Raw genomic sequence first — 12,405 nt, forward strand, 5'->3', positions numbered from 1 at the left:
TGTAATTGGTCATTGTCCGAAAACACTGAGTTCTTCTTCGCCTCGAGGTTGCCTGGCACGGCTTAGTTAGCTAACTATTCCGGGAATGTCTCTATTATCTGTTTTACTTTGTAAAAGAAACTAGGGATTTGTTGAAAGCTGGTAATAAAAGTCTGCCCTGGTCTGGGCTGGGACTGCGTGGAGAGGGCCTGGGAAAGCATGACCTCCATGAATCAAGTTGGCCCCCCCCCTCCAATAGCCACTCAATGATGTTATTTGGTTTCTCTGTGTTGGAGAATAATAAACCCACTAGGTTTTCTTGCAGGCCAACACTCCCTCATTCTCAGGGCCTCGGGCATGGTTGAGGGGGCACAAAACAATTTTAATGACCAAACTCACTGAAAGTAAAATGGTTCATAGAGAAAAACTAACAGACTCACAGGTGGCTGGCTCTCCCAGAGGCTTCTTCCTGGGCCTTACGGCCCCCAGAGATTGAGGTGTTCAGGGGCTGTGCATTCAGTGGACCAAGGTCCAGGGGACGTTGGCCCTGTTGAAAGAGCAGCTTTCCAAGGTGGTGCTTACCTGTTCCAGACATTCTGAAGGCTTCGTGGCTTGGGCAATGGGAACCATTCTGGAAAGCATACATACACAGACACATTAAAAACCAAAAACAACCCTAAAGCCCTATTGCCAAAATATTAAAATTCTACGTGTTCTTCTTGGCTTGGGCAAGGAGAGTTCAGGCATCATTTAGGCCGAGTGAACAATATTTAAGGTGTCACTCTTGAATTTTTGTGATTCTGTGGAAGGACACTATTATGGGTTGAATTGTGTCCCCTAAAATGAATACATCAAGGTCCTAACCCCAAGTATCTCAGAATTTGACCTTATATGGAAATAGATCATTGCAGTTATAATTAGTTAAGATGGGGTCAATGGAGTGGGCCCTAATCCAATATGACTGGTGTCCTCAAGAAAGGGAAATTTGGACATAGAGACAGACACGTTTAAGAGAAAATGACGTAAAAGGACCCAAGGAAAAGACAGTCATCTGCGAGCCAAGGAGCGAGGCCTGGAACAGATGCTTCCCTTAGGGCCCTAAAGGAAGAAGGGAACAATCCTGCCAACACCTCAATTTTATTTATTTTTATATCTTTTTAAGACTTATTTATTGACAGCACAAGCAGGGGGAGCAGGAGAAGCAGGTTCCCTGCTAAACAGGGAGCCTGACTTGGGGCTTCATCCCAGGACCCTGGGGTCATGACCTGAGCAGAGCACAGACGTTAACCTACTGAGTCACCCAGGCACCCCAACACCTCAATTTTAGATCTAGCCTCCAGCACTGTGAGAAAACAGATTTCTGTCACTTAAGCCACTCAGTTTGTAGTACTTTGTTATGGCAGCCCTAGCAAACAAATACAGTCACAATATTCACTAAAGTCAATAAATATTTATTTAACATCTACTGTGTGCAGAACATGTACCAAGTGGTGGGGAGAATTCAAAAGAAATCAACAGAAACCTCCCCATCCTTGCAGAGCCCACAATTTGAGAGAACAAAGCACACATGGGTGCACACAACATGCATGAAAAGTCACATGATGAGCGATGGGGCTGTCTCAAAGGCTCAAGCATGGTAAAAAGTAATGGTACTAATTTTATATTTCACTTGCAGTAAAAATGGAAGTGAATTCTGTCTTGAATAATCCAAAGTGGATGATGATAAGATTTGTCATTTTTTGGAGCATTCTTTGCAACGTTTACATGTGAACACATGTGTTTCTATTATTCTTGGTATTGACACTATTTAACCCTAAATAAAACCACCATAAAAAGGGACAATTTCTCATTCATTCAAGAAGTACTAAGTGAATGCTTACTCTATGTAAGAGCGATAAGAGGAGCTGCAGGGCTATAAGCTGATGCTCCTTATCAGATCCCTCTATTTCCTGCTCCAGAAAAAAGTATTTCAACTCTCATTTAAAATGATGTTTCTGCTTTATGCTTTTCTTGGGCCGGAAATGTGTTTTGTTTTTAAAAGATCTCTTCTTTAGCTCCTACAGGAATGGAATACACCAATCCTGTTTATCCAACAAAGAATTTAATCACAGTTGGGAAAGAAAGTGATTTTGATAATACTGGTATATTCATGTCTGTATATGCATTAAAAGACCTGGAAGGCTGTCTGATAGTGATAATGGTTCTGGGGCTTACCCCTTTACTTTTATGCTTATTTTCTTAAATTTATTTTTTTTAAATAAAAAGACCACATTGTTCTGTTAAAACATTTTTTTTGTAACTTCGAAGGTTCAATTAAAAATAGAATTTATAGTGCTAACACTTGTAGAGTGAAAGGAGTGATCAAAGAAAGTGATTTCAGTGGAGTTTTCAAGGTCAGGTGTAATCAAATGAGAATCACTCTGCTGGCAGTTTAAAGTCCCACGTGGACACAAAGGGAAGCGCTTGTCTATACGGCTTGTCTATACGGCTGAACTCTCTAGATAATTGTACCTAAATTCAAAGAATCAGTAAAGATAGATAAGAATATCTGGTATTTGTTTAGAATGTCTATTTCCAAACCACTTTCTGCTGCCAAAATAGGGTTCCTCCCTGGCCAAGCAAAATTAAAATGTTTCCCCTTAGTCATAAACCCAATTTCCAATCAACATAAGGAAATCCATTTCAATGCTCTCCCACGTTTTGTTTTTCCCCTCCTAGAGCCCTATGCACTGTGTTTGGGGAGCCTTTAGTATTTTAGTTTTTAAATTGAAATTCAGTTTGTCAACATAGAGTATAATACCCACTGCTCATCCCATCATGTGCCGTCTTTAATGCCCATCATCCGACTTTAATATTTTAAAAGGATTTCCAACTTTAGCTTTGTTCTCGTGGCACACGGATATGGAATTGGCTGAGTCAGGGCTCGAACACTGAACCTCGGGTTTGCAACTGCTGCTGTGGCATCCAGGAGCTCTTATGCAAGGTAGTTGAACCATGGCCAGCCTGTTTCCTCAGCCCAAGCTAGAGGTCATATTAGCCCCTCAAGGACAAAGTGATTCACTGAGTGCATAGATCTGTGAGATAATGAATGTAAAGTGCCTCCCTCTGCGCATGAAACAGAATAAATCCTATTCTCGTCCTTCCTTTGAGTGGTGGCAGGCAACTAGAAGCCCGAGTGGTTAGGACCCTGGAGCTGGGTTTTGAGTGCCCACCGAGGAGCTCACCTGCTGTGTAACCTGGGGGTGTGGCTTGACCTCACAGGACCAAGCACATCTCCTCCATCTACAGAAGGGAGAGGAGCATAGCTCCTGCTCTCTTGGGGGTTGTTGTGAGAATCAGAATAGTAAGGGTAAGGTTAGTATTTCTACACCCTTTGCCTCTTGTCTTTCTGCTTCGTCTCTGGTCTGATGTGTACCGTGTTTTCCTCTCTCCTCTCAGGTGTTCCTGCCTCTTTGTTCTCCTTCAGTAACTTGCAGTGTCATTGCACTGAAGTTCTAATGAGGTCCGAGCTCTGGTTCTTATAAGGCCACCTGATTTCTTGAGTCTTCGGTGTGGGTGGGAGGTGTGCTTCCTAGCTGTGTGCTGCACTAACACAAACGCAGGCCCAGGTTCACATCTCTCTCCTGCTGCCTGTGAGCTCTGAGATTTGGGGTCTCTGGTTAACTCAGAAGTTTCCAGATCTGTAAAATGGGAATACTTTTCCAGTTGCTTGGGAAGATTAGATGAAGTGAAGCACTTGGCATCTAGTAGGGGCTCAATAAATGTTAGTCTTATTCCTTTTTCTTCTTGTTTTCGCCTCTCATCTTGGAGAGGCAGCGTGGTCTAACACAGTGGTTCCCAGGCCAAGCTGCGGATTAGCATCACCTGGGAGAGTTCTGAACCTAAAGGAAGCCCTGGCTCCACCCCGCAGAGTCTGATTCGGTGAACCTGGGGACAGCCCAGCATTGGCCTGTCATTGTGTTGTTATCGTTGTTCTTAATAATCTCCAGATGTTTCTGGGGGTGGCGCTAAATGAGACAGAAGGTGCTGGTCTAGCAGGGAGGGGGCAGGGTCAACCACTCATCAGCGACTTCCACACACTTCTCTGAGGCTCATTGCCTCAATCAGGCTAGTTGTGAAAATTCAATTAATCAACGTATCTAAAAAATTGCAGAACATAGTGTTTGATGCGTACTTCTGTTTTTCAAGGAGGTGAAAGACGAAGCATGAGAAGCCTTCATATTTTCTTCCATTAAAGGGTGATCTGTAAGCGTTGTCCCAGGAGGCAACGTAATTATATTGAACTTGAGGTACCACGTCTTGCCAGATTGTACCTCTCTTCCCCCATCTGTTTTGTAACTACATTAACTGAGCTGGAGGGACTGATGTGTCCAGGGTATGGTCAGGTTGCTGTTCTGAAGCAGAGCCAAAGCCCAGTGCTTGTTTGTGGCCTGCCATCCCACTCTCCTGCCCATAACCTGACGCCGGATGACCTTGGCTCTCTCCCATCGATTTTTGCCAGTAGTTAAGCTGCAAGCAATCAATGAGGGAATGATCCACAGATAGGCATTTTACACCGCACCATTTCAAGAGGTCTTTGTTTCTCTGGCTTCAGTAGCCTCTAAAGCAATAGGGCTACGGGTAGCTTATTTCTTTCCCTTCTCTTTCCAAAAATGATGGTAAATCAATAGACCAAATTTTTCTCCATCTCCTTCTTCTGCAATTTTTTTAAAAAAAGTTCTCATTTAAATTCACTTAGAATTTGAGATAGGAAAAGTGAAGTATTTTACAAAAGGAAACTTGAAAAGCTGAACATATTAATGTCTGAACTAAATGGAATAAAATTAAAATGAGGGCAGAAGCGTTGCTACCATGATAAAATAACGCATTTTTTCATAAGTCTTGTGAAATAAAGCTTATTTCACTTGTGAAATAAGAAAGCTCATTTACAACAGATCCATGTCAACAGAGAATTGCTGGTTGATTGATAAAACATCACCAGAACCGTCTTGAGTCTTAGCTCAAGGTAAAACATTTTCTGGTTTCTATAGTCTTACCACAATCACCCTAAGGTTATCTTATAATGTGGCCTACTGAACTACACCTCTGAAATTTCCCAAGTACAATGCATTCTTGAGATACCATATATTTAAATAGTTGATAATGTTGTTAGCCTTATTTCACTATCTCAAGCTGTAACTTTAAAACTGCATTGCAAAAATCTGTAGCTCTTCTCCTACCTCTGCCTTAACCACACTCATGCCCTCACAGCCACTTACTTCCTTGGTCTTTGGCTCAAGGAGTCTAAACTTGGTTCTTCTGGTGCTTTACCAGGCTTTAGATTCTTTTTGGCCATGGTCATTAGGATGCTGAAAGCTGGTGCTCTCATGAAGTGTGCTCCTTGGCATTTGAACCTGGCATTCCAACTCATATTTGTAGCTTATCACTTTTCTAACCCTGCATATAAACTTTCTGCAGATTCTGGACATCTGTCCACCCCTATAAATGATGTTAGACCTATAGCTTTTTTCTTTTTTCTTTTCTTTCTTTTCTTTCTCTCTTTTTTCTTTCAAGATTTTATGAAGTAATCTCTACATCCAACGTGGGGCTTGAACTTACAACCCCAAGATCAACAGTCTTACGCTCTGTGGACTGAACCAGCCAGGCATCCTGAGCTATAGCTTGATCATGCTGTTTGGTGTGGATGGTGTTTGATGATATATCAGTTGACAATATTTACCACTTCCCTGTAGTCTCCACAAATGTTTAAGGGCTGCCACATGTGCTCAGCCCTGGGAATACAGACATGTCGCCCACTGAGCTTATGACCATGTGATTTTCATGGTATTCTGATTATTATCATCTCCTGGTCTTCTCCAGCTCCTCTGGCTCTTCTTCTCAGCCTCCAAAGACCCCTTTCCCTCTGCCTGACTCTTCAGTCCTGGTGCCTCAGGGTTCTATCATAGCCTTCTTTCTCTTCACACTCTCTGTTGGGTAACTGAATTCATACTGAGGCTTCAAAAACCACTTTAAATGGATTACTTCCAATTTTGTATTTTTACACTGGACTCTTATAATCATAGGCTTGTATTTCTGATTGCTTTTTAGATATCTCCATTTGGTGGTCCTCTAGATACGTAATCTCAAAATGTTCTGATCTCATTACTTTCTCCACAAATCTGTTTCTTCCCCCTTTCTGTTCTGTGCCAGTGATGGGGCCTCTCATTCACCCACTGGAGATCGATTTCTCCCTCACAACTCGAATCCCATTAGTTATAACCTCCCCTTGACTCTACCACCTAGATAGATGCTTGTTAGATCTGTCCCCTCCATTCCTTCTCCATTGCCACTGCTCTAGTTGAGACTTAATATTTGTCTCCTAGAATCTAAAGCATTGCCACATTGCTTCTGATCTCCTTGTTGCACACCCTATGTTTTAGTGATTGACTTTGCTGTGCATCGGGCAGACAGACTTGGGTTCAGTTATACCACCAATTTAATTCTACATATAGTGTCCTAAGCAATTTTTATTTTATTTATTTATTTATTTATTTATTTATTTATTTATTTATTTATTTATTTAAAATTTTATTTATTTATTCATAGAGACACAGCTAGAGAGAGAGAGGCAGAGACACAGCCAGAGGGAGAAGCAGGCTCCATGCAGGGAGCCCCACATGGGACTCGATCCCGGGTCTCTAGGATCATGCCCTGGGCTAAAGGCGGCACTAAACCGCTAAGCCACCGGGGCTGCCCCCTAAGCAATTTTTAAATTTAAGTCCTGCCATATCACTTCCCTGTTAAAAATTATCCAGTACCTTCTCTTTGCTTATTGGTCAAAGTCCAAATCCTTAGGATGATTACAAAGCACTTCCCAATCTGGTCCCCATCTACCCTTCCAGGTTAATCTCCAGCAATGTACCACCACAGAGCTAACATTCTAGCTTCCTTGAGCAATTTACCTGCTTGGTATAATACCAAATAAACCCCCTTTCCTGTTTCTTTGTGTCAAGTTCCTTTGTCTGGAATGTCTTGGCCTTCTTGTTTACCTGGAGAAAGCCCACTTAGTCATCTTTGAGACCCAGCTCTGTTTCTTTCAAACAGTCCCTAAACTCCCCAGACAAACTAAGGGGGCTTTTTTTCCTAGGGTTCCCAGAGGTCCCTAAGGGATGCTGCTATAATAATACTTTCCAAATTGTATTATTTGTATTTTTCCCCTCTAGACTGTATTCTTTGAAGGCAGGTATCAATGTCTTCTTTATTTTTTAATCTCCTAGTTCCTTACACCTATCATTCATAAATATTTGTTAAATGAATGAAAAATTGATGCTTGGATAAAAAATAAGAGTGAAATAAATTCACTAAGCTTTATCCTTAAAATGTAAAAGTACCTCAAGAGAGTCTACTTGTGTGTCTTGCTCTATGCCTTACAGAGGTTGGTAGAACCAGGCACTGACCATGAAGGTGGGGAAGGAGCTTCCAGGTTGAGCCATTTCCATGATATTTAGGATCTTAATGCCCCTTTTCTTGAACTGGAAAGAAATCTAGCAGGATTTTACTTTAAAAAAATAGTTTTTTTTAAAGATTTTGTTTATTTGAAGAAGAGAGAGACAGAGCGAGTCAGCAGGGGGAGAGAGAATCTCAAGTAGACTCTGCTTGAGCGCATGGAGCCTGAGGTGGAACTAGATCCCACAACCCTGAGATCATGACCTGAGCAGAAATCAAGAGTCAGATGTTTAACCCACTTAGACACGAGGTGCCCCCCAAAAATTTTTTTTACCTGCTTTCACTCATTTGTAATTTTTCCTAATCTTAACTATTTTAGGATGATCTAGTCCTCATCACTAAAAACTAATAATTGCCACCAAATAAATTAAAGATGAGAAAACTAAAAATAAATGTAGAAACTAGAAGAAACTATTAATGAAGATCAAAGTAGGCTGTGTATCTAAATGGATTTCACTGACTGATTTGGGGGACGGGTTAATAAAGATGTTAATAGTAACTCCCCAGGAGCTTTCTGCAGCCTTGCAGAAGTGCAATGGTAATGAGCCCAATCAGGGTTCGCACATTAGCTATAGCAAGCCAGGGCTGCTGGAGTCCCAGGATGGGGACTCTACTCACATTACATTCCAAAAACATGTCATCAAACTCACAGACTCTAAAACCAAGTCCACTTAGAAGGACATAATCATTTGGAAATGAACTTGAAAAGTGTTATTAACTGATTTCCAGTCTAGGGCATGTTTCATTATCATATCACCATCTGTGCCCTTTGGTAGCTGGAAAATAAGGTGGGATTCAGCTGTGAGGACCACTTTGCTATCCAATAGGTCTAGATATTCTGGAGCACCCCCTTCCTGGCTAGGTGACCCTAGGTGAGACACATCCCTTCCTGAGCCTTAGTAATCTCATCTGTAAAGTAGGGATGATAACATTGCCCCCATCCTACAGGGCTGTTGTGAGTCAAAGTAAAATAATGTATGTAAAGTGCCTAACTCAGAGCTAGTGCTCAATAAACGGTAGTTATTATTACCCCAAAATTGAATAATAACTTGTGTGTGCTTTCTTGGCCAAGTGGGCAGAACAAGGATTATCAGAGTCCTAGAGGGTGTGATTGGAAGTAGAATTGCATGTTTTCTAACTCCTGGTCACTGATTTCATTTAACAAATATTTATTGACTTACTATGTGCCAATTAGAGGGCATGTATAAAATACTAAAACCCTAGAAGTGATCAAGTTTGCTCTGTAGAAATCTTTAGCACTCTCTACCATTCCAAGCTTGGGGTGAGATTAACAAAGATAGCATTGATGCCTTCTGTGATTTAGTAGCCACCCATTATGTATCATGGAGAGACTAAGGCTTCTGCTGGGGAAGAGCCCATGGCACAGTGGGCAGGCTTCAAGCAGCATTTTAAGTGGCGGATGGGGGGTTGCAGAATGGAGCCTTCACCAGAAGAGACAGCCTTCACAGGTGCTCACACTGACTTAGCTAGAAATTTGAAAACTGAGGGTCAGCTCTTAGGGAGTGTGAATTCAGGCAAGGTTTAGGCCTAAGCAAGCTAACACAGAAGTCAGTTCTGGCACGGGGAGGTGTGCCTAACATCTAGAGGGAAGTCAAGAATTTTAAGGGAGCTAAACTTTAAAAACAGGCATAACTTCATGGGGCACCTGGGTGGCTGAGTCAGTTAAGTGACCGGCTGATTCCGGCTCAGGTCATGATCTCATGGGTGGTGAGATGGAGCTCCTTGATCAGCGAAGAGTCTGTTTGAAGATTCTCTACCCTCCCCCTGCTCTCCCTCCCCCCAAATAAAATAAATCAATCTTAAAAAAAACAAAACAAAACAAAAAAAAAACAAGCATACCTTCAATTCTCATACACTTGCATTGAGTCTGAACCCTGACAAGTCACTGAACCACTGAATGAACTTCCACCCTGGGTGAAACTAGGATGGGAACTAACTTACTTTGTGCACCCATTGGAAGTTAGGAACCATGGCAGATAAGGTTCACTAATTTTGTTTATTTCCCAGAACCACCCTGCAAAATGAGACAGAGGGATGCAATATGCCCAATGGAAAGAGAACAAGGTTTGGACGTGGACGGACTCCTCTCCAAGCTAGGAAATACCTCTGGGCCAACCTGGGAGAAAACCTGCTTTCTCATGAATAAAACCGAGCTACTCTCCGCAGCATGGACCCTGGCAGGCGGTTATAAGAAGTAGCAATTATGTGTGTTCTGTGCCTGGTGCACGGGAATGCTTTTAAAATGATAGGATTGCTCCCATTTTGCAGATTAGGGAACCTCCTCAAGTGCCCCAGGTAGTACAAGGTGGAGCTCAGACTCGCTATTTGTGAGGAGTTGTTGTCCATAATTAAAACCTCTTTTATCAGTAGCTTCCCCGAGTTCAGTCCCGAGTAACTCCCTCGGCTAACAGCTCATGTGACAAAGTGGATGTTGATGCAGATCTTACATTGTGTTCACAGCAAACACACAAAGACTTGCTCAGAACCCCTTGAGCCCAAGGCGTCGTAGCTCTTTGTCATCCCAATAGGGACAAGGATCATTTTAGATTGCAATCCTCACCTGTCCCATAGTGGTGTCAGATGAAGTGAAGCTCTCACACCGGATTTCAGGTCAAAATAAAACATTCCAAGGGTAAGGTTAGATTGCTGCAATGTAGTGCTGTCTGCGGTCTGTATTCCAGGCCTGTTATTTCTTGCTTCCACCTGGTGGTCAAAAGTTGAAAAAGCAGGCGTCCTGAGGATAACTGGGTGTCCGCAGGATCCATTTGACTATATGGTTTATAGTCATCTGATTCTGGGTCCCTGCAGGGCTTTTAGCACTGCTTTCCTGCCTTTTGATTTCCACTAAGTTCCTCCAGTGGAAAATCTTTCCATGTGCAGGGTTTTTTCCTGGGGCTGAAAGAACCAGGATAATCCCGGATGCTTCCCTGCAGCTGAGCTCATGTCACAAATCAGGCATGATTTTCAGCAGATATTTCTTTAAAAGTTTGAAGGCCTCTGTGGACTCTATTCCCTTCTCAATGGGAACAAGCATCAAAGAGACAGGAATAAAATGCTTTGCACGCACATCAGGAACTAATTGCCAATTTGGCAAATGCATTGACTAATGTCATGCACTGTTATTTCTAAATCCTCTCCTGTCCTTGACCCCCAGTATCTAGATGTAAACTTGGAACCATTAGTGGAGAAGGATAAAGTCTTCTGGTGCCTCAAATGGAATTGAGAGGGATTTAAACTCAGCGCTTTTGAGTGTAGTGAAATGAACCCAGCAGTACATTAATACTAGGATTTGAGCTCACACAGCATGAGCGCTTTCAAAACCCGTGTTTAAGGAAGCAAACAGAGCCACGACAGACCCTTTCATTGGAGCAAAAGGAGTTGGATGAAACAATCAATGACACATTAAAAACCACAACTGGGCTGCAATCATGTGGGCACAAAAAAAAGTTTTTCTTTATCACAGGATCTTTGCATCTAATGAGATGGTGACTGGACAACCTCCAGAGGAGTAAGGACTCCGTTTACTTTCACTGAGAAACGTCTAAATATTTAGTTGGTTCTCCTAAAAGCCTTACATGATTCTGTAGCAAACTGGTCCCTAAGGTATGATCTTATTAGCTCTATATTGCCATTGGAAAAAATCTATTTAAAGGGAATTTAGAAAAGAAAAGAAGGAAAGTATTGCCACTGAAAGTACAAACGTTAGCTTATTTTTTTCTCTCTTTCAAAATTAACTTTTTTTTTTTTTTATGTCCTCCAAATACTTAGTTTAGGACCAACACCCTGCCATTTAATACTTTCTCTTAATTGATTCTAAGTGGTTCTCTACTTCTTATAGAGGCTCTATTCCTATCGGTTTAGTTGGATTTGAAGCCCTTGAGGCTCAAAAGGGGAGGGACTCTTGAGTGACTTTTGGGGGGGTGGGGGCAGGAAGGGAAGCTAAGAGGACCAGGGAACTTTGTAAAATTGTCTGTGGGGGTCCACTCTTTAAATCCACACTACTGTCTTGTATGAGCAGATTGTAGCCAAGACCAATACCCAGTTTGCTCGAAGTTGCTGGGATCCTCTCTGCCATAAACCTAGTATACCCCAGATAGGGCATCAACTGGGGCTTTAACCTTTCCAAGACTTTCTGATAGTAGAATTCCCTCCAGCATGTTGCTCTTTATTACTGCTTCCTATGGACTCTTATTAAGGATGACCAAAACGCACGCAGCACCCCCCCACCCCGCCCCCGCTGGAGGCCAGCACAGCCCCAGTTCACCGCCAGTTTGATTAATGTGTCTTGGCTAATTGTGTGAAAGATGGCAGGCCTTTAGCAAGTGTGACCAGTTTATTGTTCAGCCAATCACAGGCGCCTCAGTTAGCATGTGAAAAGGGGGTGTTTTGCCGGGGGAGGGTGAGTGTTCTGGCGGCTGAGTCAAAGGCAGAGCATTTTGGGGGGTCACAGAGCAACACCCACTTCTTTGAGGGGATGTTACTATGCTCTACTAAACCTGTAAACCTCTTACTCAAAGCACTTTTTTTCTCCTCCCTCTTTTTTCAAGATCTTTTTTTCCCATGGTGCAAGCAGGCAAGCCACTGGCTACTCTGCAGATGGAGTTCACGTTCCAGGGTTTTTAATATTTCACTTTTATATTTCTGTTAGAGAATGATCCTGCTGAGAGTCTGGGAATCTGTGCTCGTCAGAACCCCCTTACTGACACTTGGATATATTGCTCTGAAAGCTATCCCAGGAGAAAAGATTAAACAAAAAAAAAGCCTACTTTTCAAAGCCTACTTCTCAATCTGCCCACATCAAAATAAGACAACTGGCCCTTTGAAGTAGAGGACACAGAGTTCTCAGCCAGCTTGCTTAAAATGGGGAGGGGTGGAGGGAAGGAAGGAAGAAGGAAGGAAAGAAGGAAGGAAAGAAAAAGA

The 12,405-nt window shown here is 42.4% G+C and overlaps 1 protein-coding gene across 4 annotated transcripts in view; it reads right to left on the bottom strand.

Moving 5' to 3' along the window:
- Positions 1-12,405, bottom strand: part of CDK15 (cyclin dependent kinase 15) — an 81,413-nt gene that overhangs the window by 21,170 nt on the left and 47,838 nt on the right. For all 4 annotated transcript variants that reach the window (XM_072812667.1, XM_072812665.1, XM_072812669.1 and 1 more), the window contains exon 11: positions 562-610. In XM_072812667.1, the coding sequence (XP_072668768.1) occupies positions 562-610 (49 nt within the window). The remainder of the gene's footprint in view (positions 1-561; positions 611-12,405) is intronic.

Source organism: Canis lupus, chromosome 36 (genome assembly GCF_048164855.1).
Source record: "Canis lupus baileyi chromosome 36, mCanLup2.hap1, whole genome shotgun sequence".
NCBI lineage: Eukaryota > Metazoa > Chordata > Mammalia > Carnivora > Canidae > Canis > Canis lupus.